The sequence below is a fragment of the Oncorhynchus keta genome, chromosome 4 (genome assembly GCF_023373465.1).
Source record: "Oncorhynchus keta strain PuntledgeMale-10-30-2019 chromosome 4, Oket_V2, whole genome shotgun sequence".
Taxonomy (NCBI): Eukaryota; Metazoa; Chordata; class Actinopteri; order Salmoniformes; family Salmonidae; genus Oncorhynchus; species Oncorhynchus keta.
In genome coordinates, this window is record NC_068424.1 from 60579526 (window position 1) to 60603907 (window position 24382).

At 43.3% G+C, this 24382-nt stretch overlaps 1 protein-coding gene across 1 annotated transcript; it reads right to left on the reverse strand.

Annotated features, from left to right (window-relative positions):
• Positions 1-497: 497 nt before the first annotated feature.
• LOC118379827 (annexin A5-like) lies at positions 498-23327 on the reverse strand. Its single transcript, XM_035766832.2, has 12 exons — positions 23314-23327; positions 20328-20415; positions 18650-18744; positions 17428-17541; positions 10788-10878; positions 5144-5223; positions 4768-4818; positions 4075-4168; positions 3869-3964; positions 3577-3635; positions 3315-3437; positions 498-1019 (listed from the first exon to the last, which is right to left on the reverse strand). The coding sequence occupies exons 1-12, from the start codon at positions 23314-23316 to the stop codon at positions 960-962; spliced, it is 954 nt and encodes a 317-aa protein (XP_035622725.1). The 5' UTR covers positions 23317-23327; the 3' UTR covers positions 498-959.
• Between the last annotated feature and the right edge of the window lie 1055 nt (positions 23328-24382).

Genomic DNA, 24382 nt, shown 5'->3' on the forward strand with positions numbered 1-24382 from the left:
TTTTCACTAGATAGGCTGTATAGGTTTTCGCGTTCCATTTGTTGTTTTGTTACTTAGTTATTTCATGTATCGTTCTATTTTATTAAAGAACATGAGTAACCACCACGCTGCATTTTGGTCCGACTCTCTTTCGACAGACGAACGCCGTTACACAACCTAACTACAGTACATGTTACAACATAACTACACTACATGTTACAACCTAACAACAGTACATGCTACAACTACTGTGGTGTCAATAGGGAAATCCACTAGATATGAACTCCCTGCTTGTTTTGGCTGTTTCTCCCATCTAGTGGTAGAATATCAACATCACTAAAGACTCCACGGCCATTCGATTGGATGACCTATAAACTACAGACTAAACTTGGCCTATTAGATATGACATGAGTTACTATGTCATGTAGATTTACTCATCTTAGAGGTGACTGATACCTTTATCAGCCCACTCCTATTGCAATTTACAACTTCATATGTTATTAATGAGTGAAACATAATAGTAGACATGAACCTTTTAATAATTGAACAGCAACTTTATACTTCGAACTCACAGACACATAAAGGCATTAATCAAGATAGAATAAGATATCGTGTTGATTTAGGTAACAAAGAAAATAACAAAAACAAATGGATATAGCAATATTACTCACATTATTCCTTGAAATTAGACATGTTTACCAAAACAAAACATCGTTTGCTTCACATGACCATAAGAGTCAAATAAAGGAATATTTGAACAATATGGGAGAAAAGAGGGCACACAGTGTTGAGTTCAGTATGTGTTGAATGTGGACAATCAAGATACATAGCCAGTACAATGAAGTGGTAACTTAAGCCAATCGTGGAACAGAAGATCAAATCTAATGTTAATGAATTATAATTGACGGACAGAGTATCAGGTGTAGCTCGTTGTGGCGCCATCACGCATCATCATACAGGACCACATCACCAAAAAGTCCTCAGTCATTTCCTCCACAAAGATAGAGCAGGGCCTTTCCGTAGTCCCCAGTGGTGTCCTCCTGGGAATAAGTCAACAAATAAACACAACCTGGCATTAAAGGTGTTGTCTGCACGACCAAGCAGATAATCAGCCTATGGATTACTCAGGTTGTAGAGCTGATGTAGAGCTGATGTACAACACATCTGACAGATATTTGTGTGATACAACAGAGAGTTAGTCTGCAAAAAAAAAAGGTTTACAAAACCATTGCGCAGTGTCATCACAATGGCGGTGTAAACAAATATCTACATCAGTTGTACAAATGGACCGTCATACCGCACAATGTCAACCTGACGCAAGTCAGAGAGGAAGGCTGCTCATTACTACCAAGTCAGAGATGAAGGCTGCTCATTACTACCAAGTCAGAGAGAAAGGCTGCTCATTACTACCAAGTCAGAGAGGAAGGCTGCTCATTACTACCAAGTCAGAGAGGAAGGCTGCTCATTACTACCAAGTCAGAGAGGAAGGCTGCTCATTACTACCAAGTCAGAGAGAAAGGCTGCTCATTACTACCAAGTCAGAGAGGAAGGCTGCTCATTACTACCAAGTCAGAGAGGAAGGCTGCTCATTACTACCAAGTCAGAGAGGAAGGCTGCTCTTTACTACCAAGTCAGAGAGGAAGGCTGCTCATTACTACCAAGTCAGAGAGGAAGGCTGCTCATTACTACCAAGTCAGAGAGGAAGGCTGCTCATTACTACCAAGTCAGAGAGGAAGGCTGCTCATGACTACCAAGTCAGAGAGGAAGGCTGCTCATTACTACCAAGTCAGAGGGAAGGCTGCTCATTACTACCAAGTCAGAGAGGAAGGCTGCTCATTACTACCAAGTCAGAGAGGAAGGCTGCTCATTACTACCAAGTCAGAGAGGAAGGCTGCTCATTACTACCAAGTCAGAGAGGAAGGCTGCTCATTACTACCAAGTCAGAGAGGAAGGCTGCTCATTACTACCAAGTCAGAGAGGAAGGCTGCTCATTACTACCAAGTCAGAGAGGAAGGCTGCTCATTACTACCAAGTCAGAGAGGAAGGCTGCTCATTACTACCAAGTCAGAGAGGAAGGCTGCTCATTACTACCAAGTCAGAGAGGAAGGCTGCTCATTACTACCAAGTCAGAGAGGAAGGCTGCTCATTACTACCAAGTCAGAGAGGAAGGCTGCTCATTACTTCCAAGTCAGAGAGGAAGGCTGCTCATTACTACCAAGTCAGAGAGGAAGGCTGCTCATTACTACCAAGTCAGAGAGGAAGGCTGCTCATTACTACCAAGTCAGAGAGAAAGGATGCTCATTACTTCCAAGTCAGAGAGGAAGGCTGCTCATTACTACCAAGTCAGAGAGGAAGGCTGCTCATTACTACCAAGTCAGAGAGGAAGGCTGCTCATTACTACCAAGTTAGAGAGAAAGGCTGCTCATTACTTCCAAGTCAGAGAGGAAGGCTGCTCATTACTACCAAGTCAGAGAGAAAGGCTGCTCATTACTTCCAAGTCAGAGAGGAAGGCTGCTCATTACTACCAAGTCAGAGAGAAAGGCTGCTCATTACTTCCAAGTCAGACAGCATGTTATGCTGAGTCATGAATAATACAGTGTTAGTAATGGATGATGTATGCTGTAGATAGCAGGGTTGGAAATAAGGATGCATGACAGGAGGTTGCATGTTTGTACTGGTCCTATCCATTTGGCACTACACCAGTCTCTAGTACGCCCTCATCATTCTGCCTATAGTGCGGTATCGTCATCTCCTATGTTAACAGGGCTGAAACCAGGTATTTTATTCTTCCTATCCAGATACCGATGAGCTAAAAACCTAGTAGGAGACTCAGGAGAGCAACAGCTTGTCACAATGGTCCACTTGCTAGAATATTTAGGGAGCAGCTGGAATAATTGAGGAATATTGGAATATTGAAGCAGCTGGAATAATAGACTTGTCACTCAGGTGATATCTAACGACTCTCTATCAGTGGAGGCTGCTGAGGGGAGGACGGCTCACATGGACACCATGTCTTTAATGCGGTTGATCCCACTCCATTGACTCCACTTCAGCAATTATTATGAGCGTAGTCCCCTCAGAAGCCTCCACTACTCTCTAGTGTCATTTGATAGGTGGTAGCTGAGTATAGAAGTAGATTATTAGGGTTAGTTGTTAGGGGGTGAAGATGAGACTAGTGCACTGTACCTGGTTAGAGGAGAGACTAGTCCACTGTTCCTGAAATTAATCTATATGCAACCAGTTAGGGGAGAGACTAGACCATTGTGCCTGAATAGTTCAAAGGGAGACTAGCCTATTGTACCAGACTGGATAGAGGAGAGACTAGCCCACTGTACCTGGATGGTGGTGTAAAGAGAGGCCCCATACATCTTCTTAAAGCAGGCTCTGATGTCCAGCATGTCTGTCTCACCCCTGGACACCATGATTCTCATCAGAGTCTGGTCATCAGTGCCAGCACGCTAACAAAGAAACAATAGACATCACAATTACAAATACCTAATCCAAACCTCTTAAAGCCTTTTTGGAGACATGCGTTGGTAATTGAAACTTTCTGGTAAATCCTCAATGGGATGATAGGTGACAACACAAAGACCATACCCTCATAGACCTGTAGAGGGACTCTGCAAAGTAGGCTGGGACACTCTTAGCACACTTCACTATGGAAAGGAAAGATGACATTCCCAAATGATTAATTCATGTTTCAATATAAAGCATTTATGGAATATGTACAAGATGTATTGACTGATAGGTGGTTTAGGTTTGACTTGTCAAAATGCAATACAGAAATGTCATTCTTTAATTGTGTTACATTTTAGTTTTGTATATTTTTTTCTATTTTTTTTTTTTACTGTTGTTACTTGTACTGTTGTTACTCATTGTAGAGTCTTACCAACTGCCAGCATTAAGTTCTCCAGGTTTCCAGTAGTCGCGCCCTCAATGCTGTCCTCGATATCATTGCCAGACACCTTCTTGTAGGCGTCAAACACTTGCAATGAAAAACAAGATACATATGAGAATTTTATGTCATTTGATGTTATAATAAAAGTGCAGAATGCAATTCTGTTTTAACGATTGAACGAAATGGCACACACACACCTAGTCGAAGGTGTTCATGGCTCCTATTGCCCAGGATGTTGATGAATTTCTCTTCGTCTGTGCCAACCTTCCCCTTGCCAGCAGCAATCAGTTCCTGAAACACACACAAGTACCCCACTGATAACAGTTTATTATAGCACACTGAGCAATGTTATTACAATTGTGGTATGCAGGTGTTTGCCTCAAATCCGGTCTTTGGTGTTCAGAATGTCTTATACTATCAACTGTTTAACACAACCTTCACTAGTTGCAGTATAACATAGCTTGATCAATGATCTATGAAGAAATGCAAATATTTTAGTTTAGTCACTGGTTTCACTGAATATAAGGCCATGCTCAATGAAGTGGATGTCAAAGGCAAGGGACCCTTCAGTGGACCTGTATTATATATGCATGTGTATAATCATTAAATATACTGTAGCCTACAATGTTGATCCAAGTATGAAAAAAAACAAACATTTTTTCCATTCCAGGAAGAAAATGTACTAAATCCATTTTTAATATTGATCATTTATCAGCGAGCACTATGATACACTTGAAGCTGGCTTTGTCCTTTAGGCCTACTGTATGGTAATGGTTTGGAGCCATATCCTGAGCATGTTAACATTTGAGCACTGAAGACAAAATGTAATTATGTCTTGCCCTATAGCGTAGCACTTAGCGATCATCCACCCACTCATTGGGTTCTGTTACCATTGCGTCTTTCTCAATCCTGTTGTCATCCACCCCTTCATCATTACTCCTCTACACAAAAGAACAGAGGAGCAAAGGGGAAGAAAAAAGAACAGAGGGGAAAAGGTTAGTGCATCATGGGAGTAGAGTGATGTCTACCCTTCATGACCTAATCTTTGCTGAGTCCCTCTCAACCTGGCAACCTGGTGGGTTAGGTTACCAAGACCCAGAGGACAATGATATTCTTACTGTACGTACCCTTCCCTCCTCATTCCTTCTCACTCCATCCTTACCTTTCGTGAACCACCCATGACTTTATAAGGACATCAGCAAAGCACTCCCATTATCAGAAAGGGAATACTGTATCTCTCTTATCCCTCCTTCTCTCTTCGTTTACCTGCAGAAGCATTATTAGAAGCTTTTGGAAGTTGCCCGAGGTGTCACCGGTGATATCTTTCTCCAGCTTCCCACCGCACTCTGAGAAAGACGAGAAGAGGGAGAAGGGAAAGGCAGAAAATTGTTTACACTTATATCTGACAATGGTTGCTAATGGCAGCAATCGACCCAGATTGGACATGCTCTGTTTAGCTGAACGTCTACGCCAGGGAGATTTGATTAGCAGGGTAACGGATGGATCCGCTTTCTCCGGTGTCCATCTCAGATGGCCAGGGTGACTCTAATCCTTGGCCTATTGAGCCATTGGCCTGGTTCAAATCTGTTTGTGTTGTGACAATAACCATAGGAGGTAGCACAAACAGATCTGGGACCAGGCTGTTGTGCTAGACCGTTGCTGTGTCTATTGGCTGAAGATGCAGGACTAGGAACGTACTCTTGAAAATAGTCTGGGTACTTGATGCAGTTGATATAGTGTTTATTTTAAGTTCTAGGGGTTGATCTGCAGTGAGGTGAACACATTTTGACGGGATGCCCTGCAGGAAGAATGTTTGATTGTACAGCTCTAAATTAAGAGGCATAGTTCAGAGTGAACAAATGTATGAAACTAGTCAGGGGTGAGCACAGAACTACCATTGGGTTACATTGGTGGTCAACAATGCATGGTAATCCTGTCTATCCCTGACCAAGGCCATATAACTTTCCTTCATCCTTCAATGCTATTGGTTTGAAGCAAGGTATCAGACTGCTCTCATAGCCCAGCGAGAGAAACATCTAGAATACGAATGAGTGCAACAAACAGACATTCAGATTCAAAGCAAGGTTCCACAATATGTGGAACCGGTGGCCATATTGCATTCAAATCAAAATCACATTTTATTGGTCATCACCGCTGGTGATGTGTTGTGCAGACCACACCACCCTCTGGACAGTCTTGCGGTTATGGGTGGTGTAGTTGCCGTACCAAGCGGTGAAACAGCCCAACAGGATTCTCTCAATTGTGCACCTGTAAAAGTTAGTGAAGGTTTTCAGTGACAAGCCACATTTTTTCAACATCCTGAGGTTGAAGAGGCGCTGTTGCGCCTTCTTCACCACACTGTCTGTGTGCGTGGACCATTTCTGTCTGTGATATGTACACCGAGGAACTTAAAACTTTCCACCTTCTCCACTGCTGCCCTGTCGATGTGGATAGGGGGGTGCTCCCTCTGCTGTTTCCAGAAGTCCACAATCATCTCTTTTGTTTTGCTGACATTGAATGAGAGGTTATTTTCCTGACACCACACTCCGAGGGCCCTCACTTCCTCCCTGTAGGCTGTCTCATCGTTGTTGGTAATCAAGCCTACCACTGTAGTGTAGTCTGCAAACGTAATGATTGAATTGGATGCGTGCATGGCCACGCAGTTGTGGGTGAACAGGGAGTACAGGAGGGGGCTGAGAACGCACCCTTGTGGGGTGTTGAATCCTACCTTCACCACTTGGGGGCGGCCAGTCAGGAAGTCCAGGACCCAGTTGCACAGGGCGGGGTCGAGTCCCAAGGTCTCAAGCTTAATGATGAGTTTGGAGGGTACTGTGGTGTTGAATGTTGAGCTGATGGGATAGGGCAGTGTGCAGTGTGATGGCGATTGCATAAGCGGTAAGCAAATTGAAGTGGGTTTAGGGTGACAGGTAGGGTGAATGTGATATGATCATTGACTCGTCTCTCAAAGCACTTCATGATGACAGTGAGTGCTACAGGACGATAGTCATTTAGTTCAGTTACCTTAGCTTTCTTGGGAACAGGAACAATGGTTGAAGCATCTTGAAGCATGCGGGGACAGCAGACTGGGATAGGGATTGATTAAATATGTCCATAATCACACCAGCCAGCTGGTCTGCGCATGTTCTGGGGACGCGGCTAGGGATGCCGCATGGGCAGGCAGCCTTGCGAGCGTTAACACGTTTAAATGTTTTACTCACGTCGGCCATGGAGAAGGAGAGCCCACAGTCTTTGGTAGCGGGCCGCGTCAGTGGCACTGTATTGTCCTCAAAGAGCGCAAAGAACTTGTTTAATTTGTCTGGAAGCAAGACGTCGATGTCCGCGACGGGGCTGGTTTTCTTTTTGTAATCCGGGATTGTTTGTAGACCCTGCCACAAACGTCTCATGTTTGAGCCTTTGTATTGCGACTCCACTTTGACTCTATACTGACGCTTTGCTTGTTTGCCTTACGGAGAGAATAACTACACTGTTTGTATTCGGCCATGTTTCCAGTCGCCTTGCCATGATTAAATGCGGTGGTATGTGCATTCAGTTTTGCACGCATGCTAGCATCAATCCACGGTTTCCTGGTTAGGGAAAGTTTTAATTGTCACAGTGGGTACAACATATCCTATACTCTCCTTATAAACTCGCTCACCGAGTCAGCGTATACGTCAATGGTTATTGTCTGAGGCTACCCGGAACATATCCCATTCCACGTGATCGAAGCAATCGTGAAGCGTGGAATCCGATTGGTCAGACCAGTGTTGGATAGACCTAAGCACGGGCACTTCCTGTTTTAGTTTCTGCCTATAGAAGGGGAGCAACAAGATGGAGTCACGGTCAGATTTTCCAAAAGGAGGGCGAGGGAGGGCCTTGTATCCATTGCGGACGTTAGAGTAGCAATGGTTGAGCGTATTACTCGCTCGTGTATTACAAACGGTATGCTGATAGAATTTCAGGTAGCCGTGTTCTCAAATTAGCTTTGTTAAAATCCCCAGCTACAATAAATGCAGCCTCGGGATATATGGTTTCCAATTTGAATAAAGTCCAGTGAAGTTCCTTGATGGCTGTCTTGGTATCCGCTTGTGGAGGAATATACAAGGCTGTGACGATATTTGAAGAGTTCTCTTGGAAGATAATACGGTTGGCATTTGATTGTACGGAATTCTAGGTCAGGTGAACAAAAGGATTTGAGTTATTGTATGTTGTTACAATTACACTTTGAGTTGTTAATCATGAAACATACACCCCCGCCCCTGGAATCAGTTCAAATGCCCTGGGAGGTGTAGACAAAGGATCCACTTTGGGAAAGTCGTATTCCTGGTCATAGTGCTGTTTGTGCTGGTAAGTTGACTCTGATATCCAATAGTTCTTCCCAGCTGTATGTAATAACACTTAAGGTTTTCTAGGATAACAATATAAGAAATAATACATTAAAAAACAAATACTGCACAGTTTCCTAAGGACTAGAAGCAAAGCTGCCATCTCCATCTGCGCAATCTTGCTAATCACTGAGCCAATCTGCATTCTGAGAGTCTAGCTTTAGCTCTAGGCAAGGCACCGATCCAGCATTTGAAAGTAGAAGCAGGAGGGTATGCAGTTTATGGAGATTGGATGTAACATGTGGAATGTGGAATTTTATTGGATGGACTGTGAAAAAAAGGGAATGCAGGAGTGAGAGGAGGTCTGGTCTCAGGCACACTCGTTAATCCGCTCTGGCTCGCTCACCTTCAAAAGAATCCGTAAGTTCCCGAAGGCAGTTTTTCCCGAGTGGATCCGAAGCCACCCGTGCTCCATCGTGAATCATCAACGACAGGTGAGTTGGATACTCCTGAGCCTATGCAATTGGGAAGAGCTAGGTTATCGGTTGGGGAAAGCTCACGGAGGCTGAGTTCAAACTGTTGTCTGTACTGTGGAGGGGTAGTACATTATATAGCTACCTGCCCTGTTAGGAAACCCTTGTCTCTAGTGGGTACAAGTACTCTGGTGAGCCAGACTGGGAGTTGCTTAATTCCCATCACCCACACACCTTTTTTTTGTGCTTTTGCTGTGGGGAGACCAATTTAAGTCTTTCCGAGTGCTCATTGACTCTAGGGATGATGAAAGTTTTATGGATGCTACTATTGCTGCTGAGCAAGGTATTCCCACTCAGCATGGATGCTAGGGTACTGGACTGCTGCTCAATAGGTAGAGTCACCCATAGTACTGTGCCCGTTCATATACGTGTTTCAGGTAACCACAGTGAGACCACACAGTTCCTCCTCATTGCATCTCCCCATGTTCTGGTTGTCTTGGGATTTTCATGGCTCCAAAAACACAACCCTGTTATTGACTGGACCACAAGCTCCATCCTGGGTTGGAGTCCATTTTGCCATTTCCACTGTCTTCAACTGCACAGGCTTGCCCGAGATGTCTTCCTCAGGACGTTAGCAAGGCTTTGGATGTTTCTGCCATTCCTACTGAATACCATGACCTCCTTGAAATGTTCAGTAAGGCATGTGCTACTTCCCTTCCCCCGCCCCGTCCTTATGATTGTGCCATTGATCTCCCAGGCACCACACCACACCACAACCCACTTTGGGGTCGGCTATGTTCTCTATCTGGGCCAGAGACCAAGGCTATGGAGGAGTACATAGAGGAGTCTCTGGCTACTGGGGCCGTCCGTCCATCTGCATCTCCTGCCGGCGCAGGGTCTTTCTTGGTGCATTGACTACCGGGGACTGAATGACATTACGGTTAGAAATTGGTACCCCCTACCACTCCTCTCCTCTTCTTTTCAACCTCTCCACGGGGCCACCATTTTTTCCAAGCTGGACCTTCGGAATGCCAACCACCTGGTTCGGATACGCGAAGGGGATGAGTGGAAAACAGTCTTCAACACAGCCAGCAGACATTATGAGTACCAGATCATGCTGTTTGGTCTCACCAATGCCCCCACTGTCTTCCAGGCTTTGGTAAATGATGTGATCCGGGACATGCTCAACCGTTTTGTGTTCGTCTACCTTGACGACATCCTGTTTTTTTCCCGGTAGGCCCAAGAACATGTTCTTCATGTCAGGCAGATCATTCAGCACCTCCTGGAGAACCAATTGTTCCAGAAAGCCGAGAAGTGTTCCACCGCTTCCACCGCTCTACAGTCCCCTTTCTGGGATATGTCATCACTGAGGGTAATGTCCAGATGGATCCTGGAAAGGTGAAAGCAGTGGTGGGGGGGGGGGGGGGGGGGGGGACTGTCACACCCTGATCACTTTCACCTGTCCTTGTTATTGTCTCCATCCGCTCCAGGTGTCGCTTGTTAATCCTGGTGTATTTATCCCTGTGTTTCCTGTCTCTCTGTGCCAGTTCGTCTTGTATGTTCCAAGTCAACCAGTGTGTTTTCCCGTGCTCCTGCCTTTTCTATTCTCTTTAACTAGTCCTCCCGGTTTTGACCCTTGCCAGTTTTCTGGACTCTGTACCCTCCTGCGTGACCATTCTGCCTGCCCTGACCTCGACCCTGCCTGCCACACTGTACCTCCTGGACTGGTTTTGACCTTTTGTCTGTCCACGACCATTCTCTTGCCTACTCCTTTTGGATGTAATAAATATCAAAGACTCAAACCATCTGCCTCCCATGTCAGCATCTGGGTCTCGCCTTGTGCTCTTATATGAGGAACCTAAGCTCTTTCTCGTAGAGGTTGAATGAATCCCACTGGGCACATACTTCAGTTGAACGTTTAGTTTTGATTTAAATTCAACGTGAAATCAACAACAAATATCGCCCAGGTTAAAAATACGAAATTCCCTTGACTTTTAAAACCCACACAGTTTTCCACATAGATGTTTCTGTTGAAATGATATGGAATGTTGATTCAACCAGTTTTTGCCCAGTGGGATATGTTATGAATGTGTCATGACACATTTAACCTCTTACCTTTCTTGTAGACTTTGACAATGTCTTTAATCTGAGTGCAGGTCCTAGACGCTAGGATCTCAATCAGCACGTCGTCATCCGTCCCCACCCCCTAGGGAACAACAATCAGAGACCCTCAGACAAGCCCACTCAATACCTGGCTGGCCATTCTGTAACAACCAGTGAGTATATGTGGACATGAAACAGTCTGAATGATTCAAAAAGACAAGCCTGTACATGATGTATGCTGCTTCACCTTCTCAATTAGTGCACTATTCACCCTATATACACTACCTTTCAAAAGTTTGGGGTCACTTACACATTTCCTTGTTTTTGAAAGAAAATAAAACATTCTGTCCATTAATAAAAGAACATCAAATTGATCAGAAATACAGTGTAGATGTTGTTAATGTTGTAAATGACTATTGTAGCTGGAAACGGAGAATTTTTTTAAATGGAATATCTACACACAGGGTACAGAGGTCCATTACCAGCAACCATCACTCCAACTCCAAGTTTCTCATTTTAAAAAGCTGAAAACCATTGTACTGATTAAAGAAGCTGTAAAACTGGCCTTCTTTAGACTAGTTGTGTATCTGGAGCATCAGCAGTTGTGGGTTCGATTACAGGCTCAAAATGGCCAGAAACAAAGTACTTTCTTCTGAAACTCATCAGTCTATTCTTGTTCTGAGAAATGACGGCTATTACATGTGAGAAATTGACAAGAAAATATTCGATCTCGTACAATGCTGTGCACTGCTCCCTTCACAGAACAGCGCAAACTGGCAAACCGGGATGCTGGCCATCTAGGCAGAGGGGCAAAGAAAAACCATATCTCAGACTGGCCAATAAAATGAAAAGATTAAGATGGGCAAAATAACATTGACTGAACAGAGGAACTCTGCCTAGAAGGCCAGCATCCCGGAGACGTCTCTTCATTGTTCACGTTGAGACTGGTGTTTTGCGGGTACTATTTAAAGAAGCTGCCAGTTGAGGACTTGGGAGGCGTCTGTTTCTCAAACTAGACACTCTTATGTACTTGTCCTCTTGCTCAGTTGTGCACCTTGGTCTCCCACTCCTCTTTCTATTCTGGTTAGAGCCAGTTTGCGCTGTTCTGTGAAGGGAGTAGTACACAGTGTTGTACAAGATCTTAAGTTTCTTGGCAATTTCTCGCATGGAATAGCCTTCATTTCTCAGAACAAGAATAATCTGATGAGTTTCAGAAGAAAGTTATTTGTTTCTGACCATTTTGAGCCCATAATCGAACCCACAAATGTTTGTGCTTCAGATACTCAACTAGTCAAAATAAGGCCAGTTTTATTTCTTCATTAATCAGCACAACAGTTTTCAGCTGTGCTAATATAATTGCAAAAAGGGTTTTTATAATGATCAATTAGCCTTTTAAAATTATAAACTTTGATTAGCTAACACAACATGCCATTGGAACACAGGGGTGATGGTTGCTGATAATGGGCCTCTATATGCTTATGTAAATATTCCATTAAAAATCAGCCGTTTCCAGCTACAATAGTCATTTACAACCTTAAGAATGTCTACACTGTATTTCTGATCAATTTGATGTTATTTTAATGGACAACAATTGTGATTTTCTTTTAAAAACAAGGACATTTCTAAGTGACCTCAAACTTTTGAGTGGTAGTGAATGTTTAGGAGTGTGTGGGTTTTTAAAACTATCAGTCTTTTCTGGAACAGCACCAGTGGAGAGATTTTGTGAATTCCATATCACCTACACACTCTCCATGCAGGATCCAAATCCACGTTTCTGGTGTAGCAAGGGCCGTGCTCCTATCAACTGAGCCATCAGAGCCACCACTAATGTGAGAAACACTGAGCTGATGCAGGACAGTGTAACCAGAATGAACAAAGAAGGATAGTGACCTTACAAAAACAGCCCTTATGTAGCTGTCAGAATGCCACTAACATGCACATACATGCTTTTGCCCTACACTGAAACAAATAAAGGTTCTAAAATGGTTCTCCCTCAGCTCTTAAGGTTCCTTGGAGAACTCTTGCCCGATAAAGAACCTTTGAGTTCTTGTGGGGTTCTTGATGTGGCATCGACGGTTCTTAAGAATTCTAAAAGGTTCTTGAAACGTATGGAAGCCTGCAGATGTGTCCTTTTCATAGCACACAGCAAATTGGCCAGTGCTAACTAGTGTTGATTGTTAAGTGTAACATTTCTAGTGTTGATTCAATAGTTAACCCTCCTGCTGTGTCCCGGTCGAATTGGAACGATTTACAAGTTTTCTCTCTGAAAAATGTAGTTAATTTAATCTGATTGTCACAAGGTTCCATGACTTTGCCCACAGAGGCCATCAGAACACACAAAATACATTTAGATGATTTTCATTACATTTTGGGTGCTTTATTTAACTTTTGTACACCTGTGGTGTTCCCGGTCAAAAATGTAATTAGAAATGAATGGGTGAGACTACAATTTGTGTCTAAAATTGTGTTCAGGCACATGCCCATTCATCAGATGGACACACTTCCTCTCCCAGACCCCACATGAATGTGTGTTTGAGCACACACACACACCTCACTCCCCTTCTTGACATCCATGGAAACCCCCATGGGAACCTTTCCCCAATAGAATCTTTCCCCCACGGGAACCACACCTGTTGGCATTCTCACAGACAATCGCAACATTGTTTCAATAATATATATCGGCTGCCTTCGATACTGTGAACCATCAGATCCTCCTCTCCACCCTCTCCGAGTTGGGCATCTCCGGCGCGGCCCACGCTTGGATTGCGTCCTACCTGACAGGTCGCTCCTACCAGGTGGCGTGGCGAGAATCTGTCTCCTCACCACGCGCTCTCACCACTGGTGTCCCCCAGGGCTCTGTTCTAGGCCCTCTCCTATTCTCGCTATACACCAAGTCACTTGGCTCTGTCATAACCTCACATGGTCTCTCCTATCATTGCTATGCAGACGACACACAATTAATCTTCTCCTTTCCCCCTTCTGATGACCAGGTGGCGAATCACATCTCTGCATGTCTGGCAGACATATCAGTGTGGATGACGGATCACCACCTCAAGCTGAACCTCGGCAAGACGGAGCTGCTCTTCCTCCCGGGGAAGGACTGCCCGTTCCATGATCTCGCCATCACGGTTGACAACTCCATTGCGTCTTCCTCCCAGAGCGCTAAGAACCTTGGCATGATCCTGGACAACACCCTGTCGTTCTCAACTAACATCAAGGCGGTGGCCCGTTCCTGTAGGTCGCATGCTCTACAACATCCGCAGAGTACGACCCTGCCTCACACAGGAAGCGGCGCAGGTCCTAATCCAGGCACTTGTCATCTCCCGTCTGGATTACTGCAACTCGCTGTTGGCTGGGCTCCCTGCCTGTGCCATTAAACCCCTACAACTCATCCAGAACGCCGCAGCCTGTCTGGTGTTCAACCTTCCCAAGTTCTCTCACGTCACCCCGCTCCTCCGCTCTCTCCACTGGCTTCCAGTTGAAGCTCGCATCCGCTACAAGACCATGGTGCTTGCCTACGGAGCTTTGAGGGGAACGGCACCTCAGTACCTCCAGGCTCTGATCAGGCCCTACACCCAAACAAGGGCACTGTGTTCATCCACCTCTGGCCTGCTCGCCTCCCTACCACTGAGGAAGTACAGTTCCCGCTCAGCCCAGTCAAAACTGTTCGCTGCTCTGGCCCCCCAATGGTGGAACAAACTCCCCCACGACGCCAGGACAGCGGAGTCAATCACCACCTTCCGGAGACACCTGAAACCCCACCTCTTTAAGGAATACCTAGGATAGGATAAAGTAATCCTTCTCACCCCCCCCCTTAAAAGATTTAGATGCACTATTGTAAAGTGGCTGTTCCACTGGATGTCATAAGGTGAATGCACCAATTTGTAAGTCGCTCTGGATAAGAGCGTCTGCTAAATGACTTAAATGTAAATGTAAATGTAAATATATAGATCTTTTCTCGCAGCTCTAGTATATAAAACCTTTTTAAGGCCTTGCTCACAATTCATTCTGTGGCAGCACAATGACCAAACGATATACTGTATGTGAGGCTCTTGATCATATCTTTGATCATGACACTGGTGAGGAGAGAGTTAAGCTTTAACGCAAAGTAGTCTGTGATAAATAGCACAATATGTTTCATCTGAGTTTTTGTTTTTGAGTCAATATAATCCATACATCATGCTTCTTTTTTTTAAACCCAAAAACGAGTTGTATGAGCTCAGGTCAATGAGGCCTATGGACCATAAATAGCAATTGTAATGTTCACAATAACTTTAGTTAATTAAAACATCTTACACAACATTAGGTGATAATATATGTATTATTATGGATTTAAAATCAGCTATAACTGGGCGGTCATTTTGCAGCTCCTCTCACGGCCCTAACCCATGTGCCTTTCTTTCCAAGCGGTTCTCGCCAGCAGAACGCAACTACGATGTAGGCAACCGGGAGCTCTTGGCAGTCAAGTGGGTCCTTGAGGGGTGGAGATGCTGGTTAGAGAGGGCATATCATCCTTTCGTGATATGGATGGACCATAAGAACTTGGTCTCCATTCAAGAAACCAGGAGGTTGAACGCTCGCCAGGCTAGGTGGACTCTGTTTTTTAACAGGTTCAACTTCACTCTAGCCTATCGCCCAAGATGCCCTGTCACTCTAGCCTATGCGCAGATGCCCTGTCCGGCCAACACAATGTATCTAATGAGGAGAGGGACTCCAAGCCCATCATCCCCAGCTCCCGCATTGTGGCTCCCATGTTATGGAGTATAAAGAGCACGGTATGACAAGCCCAGACCCGAGAACCTGAGCCCGGCGGGGGTCCCACCAACAGACTTTATGTTCCGTGATCAGCCCGTTCTCAAGCGCTACAATGGGGACACTCCTCTAAATTAACTGGGCATCCAGGGGTTAATCGGACACTAGAATTCCTGAGGCAGAAATTCTGGTGGCTCAACACGATTGAGGATGTGAGATCCTTTGTTGCGGCCTGTTCCACCTGTGCCCAATGCAAGTCCTCACGACAGCGACCTGCTGGGCTGCTCCAACCTCTGCCCATACACAGTCGGCCCTGATCCCACCTGTCCGTAGACTTTATCACAGGGTTACCTCCATCCCAAGGGCTTACCACTATCCTGGTGGTCATGATCGGTTCTCCAAGGCAGCCCATTTCATTGTCTACAATTGCCAGAAGGAGACAGCTGATCTCATGATTACACGTCTTTCGACTACACAGACTTCCCCAGGACATTGTTTCGGATAGTGGGCCCAGTTCGTTGCACAGTATTGGAAAGCCTTTTGCTCCCTGTTGGGGGTGTCGGTGAATCTCTCCTCGAGGTTCCACCCACAGTCAAATGGGCAAATGGAGAGGGCCAACCAGGAGCTGTTTCGTCCACCAAGGCTAGCAACTGGAGCAAGTTTCTCGCCCACCAAGGCTAGCAACTGGAGCAAGTTTCTCGCCTGGGCAGAGTATGCTCACAACACTGTGCCAAACTCGTCCACTGGACCTCACCCTGCAGTACCTGGTGGACTGGGAGGGCTACAGCCCAAGGAACGGGCATGGGTGCCTGCCCAGGACATCCTGGATCCGGTACCTGTTCGGGACTTGAACCAACTACATGGTGGTCGCCCTGGCTCCGCGGCTGGGGCCGCTCCTAGAAGGGGGGGTACTGTCATGATTCCACCTATCACCAGAGGGCGGCAGAGACCATCCTAGAGATATTAACGACACTCAAGTGTGTCCTATTTACTCATTATGATTTCCCTGTTAAAATAGATGTGTTTTCTGTTGTCCTTTGCTGAAGCTTGAATTATGTGCCATGTGCGTTTGTCTCCTGAGTGAGTTTTCGAGACTTAGTGTTTGTTGTTTTCCCAGTATTACTGTGATCCGTCCGTTACCGTGTCTTAGTAAAGTGTTATGTTTATCCTTAACCACTGATTCCTCATCTGGTCTCTTCTCTGCACCTGGGTCAAACCTCACCATGTCACATATTGCCCATAATAACAAGCCCCAGAGTGTACCTCTAGGGCTTGTTTTATGGGCAATTATATGTGTGCAACGTATGGATATAAAGATATAGAGATATAATTTTTTAATGTAAAATGCATCATATCAGCTTTATTTCTGTATTTTGAACGTTATATATCTTGAAAACGTGACCACTGATATGCAAAACATTTTGGGACTATATCAACAATGGTCTAATGAAAGAAATACCAAAATATTGTTTTGGGGTGGAGTTCTCCTTTAACCCCTGACCCTGCCAAAGCCTAGCAGTACCATAGTACTCAATCAGTCTTGGACAAACCTAACAGGGCTACATGGAAGATGAAAAACATGGCCACACATATTACACTTCATTAGTGTAGCCTATAATGGACTGGCTTTCTGCAGGGAAAGAGGAACATATTTCAGGACAGCTAGGTTTAAGACCATTAACTGATGGAGCATGTTAATGTTCACCTGACATAATCTAGACACATGACCAATATCCTGCACATACTGTACCTGATGGTAAAAATACCATACATTTCCTAATTCTACATACCTTAAACTGTACTTTACCTTCATTCTATGTAGACTCACGTTTGGCTGCACAATACATGGCTTATTATTGGAGCCATAACCAAACATAGACTATACATTAGTGTACTTTACCTTGAGTGCTTTATGGAGTTGAGAGGCGTCATAGGAAATGGGAGGCGTCATCAACGCCACAACGAGCGTCTCGAACAAGCCTCCCAGCTCCGACTTTAAAGCACTCACAAGATCCTGTGGAAAAATAAAGACTTAGAAAATGGAAGAAGTGCTTGCTTTAGACAAATAGAGCCAAAATCTCTTACTCAATTAATACATTTGAATGCTTCACAAGATCCTGAGGATATAATAGTCTACAATTCTTTAACTTTGAAAAATTGAATAAGTGTTTGATTTGGACCTTTAAAAAAAACAAACCAAAAAATATTTAAGCTGAATTCCTTACCTCAATCAATGCATTTGCATGATTAACGGGTGTTTTGATAGCGTGCACATAGAAGTGTAAAACCCTTGGTTTATGAGCGAGAGTTCAATTTATTTGTATTGACAATAAAAAACATGAGTTGAGTCGTTCCTAATACATACAGTATACTGGAGAGAGAACGAGAGTTATCAGACACCCTGATAACTACATTTATTGTTGGCTTTTCTCTTATGCTAAGCCACCAGACAATTCAACACATTACTCACAGAAGTGTACATCGGAATGGATTTTTATCGGCCATTTATCATAGATTTGGGTATTTTTGAAGTGCCGATCTGAACAGGCAGAGGCCAGAGAAAGAGAGTGCGAGAGAGAGGGGTGGATGAATAAAGAACCATTTGAAAATGAGACTGACAAGGAGAAAGAGGGGGAGGAGGGATATGTGTGGATGGAGAGATTGTGGTTGGGTAGGTAGGTGGGTTGCAGGTAAAGCAACTTATGGCTTGTGTGGGTGGATAATATTTCAGAACTCTCATGAGGGCCTATACTGTAGGTATCGGACAGATGCTGTTCATTACGGATAAGTCACACACCTCTCCCAGTCCCAGTGCTGTTAGCTACGTGACATCTGCGCAATGGCAATACTGTCATGCCAATCTGCCCCTACGAATAAACCCCATATCTGAGAATAACAGTAAAGCATTTTGGCAGTATGTGGATGGATTCTTCTTATTCAAATTCATACTTGGATACTCTGCACAAGGCAATTGGGCGTGCATATGCTCTACTCTTATTCAGTAACAGTAGAAAAAATGGCATACTGTTTTCCCTTAGGTGACCCTTGTTTTGGCTGATGAGTGAGGTGGTTGGTGACTTGACCTGTATTCTTCAATCAGACCTGTAAGCTTCCTGTCTCACCTTTCCGTGGGCCTTCTTATACTCGACCTTAATTTCCTGCCGTTGATTGTTGCTGCGCGATGCCAAGAGCATGAGAATGGTGTCCTCATAAGTGCCTGTCAAACATGGTGACAAACTTACAGTAATTAATCTTAAATCAGTGACTTGAGAACATGTCTTGATCATGAATTGCAGAACTCGTTAAAACAAAGCCACCCCTACCAGTTTGGAATAACTAGTTAGTTACCACATTGTTTATTTATAATGGTGTAGTGAACCAAGTAAAGAAATTCAGTTTGTGTATACAACAATAAAGGGATGATTCACCCCAAAATCTACATTTATCAGTGATTTCCATGCCCTATGTTGAGCTGAGTCTATATTCCATAAAGATAGTTTGGTCATTGTGGTTTGAAAGGCAACAACAAACATGGACAAACTATGTAGGCCTGGACCACGCTATTGGTATTCAAGGAAATCTACATGCCTCAATTAGATTAGCACCATGTAATTTAATCTGGAGGATGAACCGTCCCTTTAATAAGCACTAGATCAACATATAGACCTATTCTCACCAGGGAAATTATGAGACAAATGGACCAACACACAAACAATCAATACCAATACTTTTAAAAGGCATCAATACCTCTGGGATACAGCAAAATAATATCAGGGCTGAGACAATTCACGGCATTTCCTGGGCAACGTTGAAATAGATTTGTTATCCAGATTTAATTATGCCATAAAGCAAGTCACCGCTTATAATGTTATCTGGTTAAAAGATCAGAGTTCAGATTGATTTTGAGCTCCAACTATAAGTCAAGCTATAATTCACAGATATGCCTCCATTTTACGATCATCTTCCCGTTTACTTCCTCTGTACAACATAGTGTCTTTTGGGTTCAAGGCCATCGAAGGAATCACAACACTGGGACAATTGGTTTAAACCAATGACATATGGAGGAAATTGTCGTTATGGTGGTCATTACAGATGTAAGATCTTAATTTGATTAGTATTTTGTTGAGATTTGTCCTGCAAGGCAGAACATTTTTTTTTATGTTCTAAAGTCTAATTTCCAGACTTGATTTGCCCAAAAGAAAAGGGCCATTAATTATAATCCATATAATAATTCACATTTCCTGTTGCTGCAGGATTATTAACCTGCTGTAGCAAACTGGCTCAAATTAAGATCCTACAATATATCTATATGTACTGCTGTGATGAATTCCAGGTCATTTGAGAGGGAAACAAAGTTGAAAGGGAGAGTAAGAAGTTCCATAAAAACATACCATTACAGTGGCATTATGCCTGGGGAATTGTAGGGGAAAATAAAGTATTGTACAATATATTTAAGTACAGGTCATTATAGTAGGAGCCTGACACTTTGCACAGCTAATTACATTTTTCTAAGCAAAAAAATTGTAATTAAGGAATAAATACTCTGTAAATACAGCTTAATACAAAAATGTTTACAGTATAAATACATATTCCACTGCAGTTTCTCTGGTAGAGTTTATTTCTGTGGCGCAGTTGGAAGGAGCGTGGAGATAGAAACCCCAGGTTTATGAGTTCAATTGCCTTTGGGGCCACATACTAATATGTTTACTCTCACTATACTGTAAAAGGCTTTAAAAAGTGTCTGCTTTTTAGGCTTATGCTGTATTTTTATATTTATAACTTTAAGTGCATCTAACTTACCTATGCCTTTCATGGCCTTGTGTAAGAGCTCAGCATCCTGCTTGGCATTACAGTTGACAAAGTCTTTCACACTGCCTCTGTAGGAAGCCTGTGGGAAATTAATAACAAATGATGGACAGTGGGAACAGAATAGATTGCCTGCATTTCCTAAAAATGTGTCATTATGGGACAGACATGGGAGAAAATGTTTTGCAAAATCAAATCATAATCTAGCTAGCAAGTTTGGTTGCAGAGGTGAAATCTTGGCATTGTTGTGCATTCCTTTGTCTAAGTGCCAAGAGTATACTGGTATGTGCTGATCGAAAAAAAAACACACCATTTGAATCAACTGAACGTTCAATTCTGCTACATAGACCCTGGTTCGATTCCAGCTTGCATCACAACCTGTCGTGATTGGGAGTCCCATAGGGTGGTGTACAATTGGCCCAGCATCGTCCGGGTTAGGGTTTGGCCGGAGTAGGCCATCATTATAAATAATAATTTGTTCTTAACAGACTTGCCTAGTTAAATAAAACATTTTGAGAATGCTGCTGGTTAGCAAATGTTAACAATTGTCCTTTGCTGTAGCATTACAGGTCAAATGAAAGGCTATTAGCACAAGGTGTTCAATTCGTCTACTATGTTTAATCATTAAAGATGTTGATATAAGGGAGAAACTGGATTTACAAGTCCGTGGGTGAATAGATAGAGGGGGGTGAATACTACTTTAGTGGCAGTTAGTGACTTCAAATTTGAGGAGGATGATGGATTCATATTATTTTGAAGAAATGAGAGCTAATGGGAAGACAACCGATTTCTCTATGCTACCATCTTATATGAATGGGAGTTAGCATTTTGAAGTCACTTCTTCTAAACCTGAAAAGGGACTACTTCTAAATGTTATGAGCCAAATGTATCCAAATCGGACTTTAGTAACCACACTGGGCCTGTTATAATACATCAATCATGACGGATTTGACGAATATCCACTTTGTTAGATCAGATTTGTTGAATGTGCACCGATCCTGCATCCTTCTTCTATTCCCCACAGTCTGCATTCTAGTGACCTCTTTACTGCATCTATGCATCTACACTCAAGTTCACATGGGTCATAATGACCTCAAAGGTTTGAGAAACGATTAATTAAATTACATTTGTAGAATTGCCAGTAGAAGAGACACGTTGGCTGACTACTGTCCTAAGTATTAAAAAAAGATCTCCCTTAACTTCATTCAAGTAATAATACAAAGAATCAGTGATTCATGTATAACTCAATGCATCTGCTATTTTTATTTACAGCTGACCCCTCCTGTTCCTTGATTAAGAGGTGATGGCTACTCCACTCTACTACCAGTGTCAACTGTCTTCTGACTTGATAGGCAATCTGCACAAACAGTAATCAACCAATGCAAATAGGCCTATGGGACAATCCACTGCTTGATTGATTGCATTTGGCTGTATTTACTCAACGACTGAAACCCATTACGAGTCACACCAACCAAAAGAGACCATGTCTGTCTGTCTGATTTATTTCAAGTTTCCGACACAGTGTTTGGAGTCCTTTTACATGTATGTATAGGGATTGGACTGAGGGTGGACATTAATATTCTGAGCTAGAGCCCCATCAGTTAACATAGTCTACCTGACTAATTAGGGGTTTTCAAGTTAGGTCTCCCCCGATGAAACCCTGTTCTAGGTGGGTGGGGTTAGACCCACCCTATCCATGTTACCATGCTTATGGTATTACAACACTATGCAAATTAACCACTATTATATGTAAGTGGACCTCTGTCTTTTTAATCATCTAATCAAATAGTTAGAAATATTCATAACGAGCTGAAGAAGACTTCTACAATCAAATCAAAGAGGTGAAATGGATGAACAAGTTAATACTTGATGCCACAGCAGGGAAGCTGTTTGCTGTCATATTGCACTTTTAATGAAGAACCCTGGCCAGTACATTATGTAGCTAGCTACTGAAGACCCCTTGCCAGTACATTATGTAGCTAGCTACTGAAGAGCTACTGAAGACTCCTTGCCAGTACTGTCACTGGCTACTGAAGAACCCTGGCCAGTACATTATGTAGCTAGCTACTGAAGAGCTACTGAAGACCCCTTGCCAGTACTGTCACTGGCTACTGAAGAATCCTGGCCAGTACATTATGTAGCTAGCTACTGAAGAGCTACTGAAGACCCCTTGCCAGTACTGTCACTGGCTACTGAAGAACCCTGGCCAGTACATTATGTAGCTAGCTACTGAAGAGCTACTGAAGACCCCTTGCAAGTACTGTCACTAGCTACTGAAGAACCCTGGCCAGTGCATTACGTAGCTAGCTACTGAAGAACCCTGTCCAAAAGTGGCCTTCATGTAGCTACTGAAGAACCCTGGCCAGTACATTATGTAGCTAGCTACTGAAGAACCCTGGCCAGTACATTATGTAGCTAGCTACTGAAGATCCCTGGCCAGTACATTATGTAGCTAGCTACTGAAGAACCCTGGCCAGTACATTATGTAGCTAGCTACTGGAGAACCCTGTCCAAAAGTGGCCTACATGTAGCTACTGAGGAACCCTGGCCAAAAGTGGCCATCAGTACATTATCTAGCTACTGGAGAACCCTGGCCAAAAGTAGCCATCGTTACCACAAGAGGTTGGTGTTCCTTAATTGTGGAGGACGGGCTCGTGGTAATGGTATCAAATACATTAAACACATGGTTTGATGCCATTCTATTTGCTCCGTTCCAGTTATTATTATGAGCCGTCCTCCCCTCAGCAGCCTCCACTGATCGATACATTATGTAGCTACTGGAGAAACCTGGCCAATTATGTAGCTAATGAAGAACGCTGGCCAAAAGTGGCCATTGGTACATTAGGTAGCTACTGAAGAACCCTGGCCAACCCTGACTTGGACAATGATCACAAGTCAACCTGAACTTGTGTGGTCCATTTTACTGATGTATTTGCAATACTTTGAACTAACACAACAGTAAGCAAACAAAAACACTTACCATGAGATATAACTTGTTGATGAGACTAAGTAGAATTGGTCAAATCTGAAAAAGCAATTGTGTAAGCATAACAGGTTGTTAAATCATCATGGACACAAATGTCCACCAACAGATGTTCTTCAAATTTTGTATGAAAAACATGGTAATTCATAAGTAAAATTAATTGAGCATAGAATATCAAATACATTTTTTTTTAATATGAAATATACTAATGATTTTCTGTCTTGTCTCATATAATTCACAAAAACATTGCAATATGAATAGAAAAAAACTAAAAGGTATCTTACCAAAGATGTCTTGTTTTCTGACCTCTAAGAATGGACAGTGCTGTAAAGATACCATGGACTATGAAGATGTTATGGGCATTGACACTTCTCTATCCCACCCCTCAACAACAGCAGTGTAGTGTGTGGGGATGGCCTAATTGTACTACACGGCTGTCCAAATAAAGTGTCCTATTTCAGCAGCAGTCAACCAAATGGGGGATCATGACCTAATGCATTCTGGTGCTTTTACAACGTAGCATACGGATGATACATTACAACACTAACACATGGACAAGAGAGACAGAAAGAGAGACTGTTGTGACAATGAGGGATCCAATAGAGATCTTTTACCACCCGTTTGAATTTCAGCCTAGAATTTCCCTAAATAGGCTATAATTGGGGGTTTCAGACATCAGAGACTTTATTTCACCCATGTCCCAACAATCCCATTCCAACCTTAAGTTCCATTTACTGGAAGAACCTCAGGTGGATTGAGACTGTATTTACAGTACCTCACAAGGACTAAACCACTTCTCAACCACCTCACCAGACCTGGGTCTGATACACATCAAATACATTGTCATTTAGTTTTCCCGATACAATAGAGTAGCAATACAACAATGCACATATAGAATAGTCCCAAAAGTGCAAACTCGAAGCTAAATCAAGAGCTGCACACCTCAAAATATTTTCTAGGATTTTAAAGTGACATGTCGGTATGTACTTGACTGAGCAAACATGAGTTATATATAGTATGTTTATATTTCAGAGTTGGAGGAATGTTAAATAAGTCAATGTTAATG

Excerpts from the sequence above, each read along its gene's own strand:
- LOC118379827 (XM_035766832.2), bottom strand. Across the intron at positions 5,224-10,787 it reads TGTCAAAGTCTACAAGAAAG|AGTGCGGTGGGAAGCTGGAG; the intron begins GTAAGAGGTTAA and ends CGTCTTTCTCAG. Across the intron at positions 4,819-5,143 it reads TTCTAATAATGCTTCTGCAG|AGGAGTAATGATGAAGGGGT; the intron begins GTAAACGAAGAG and ends TCTTTTGTGTAG.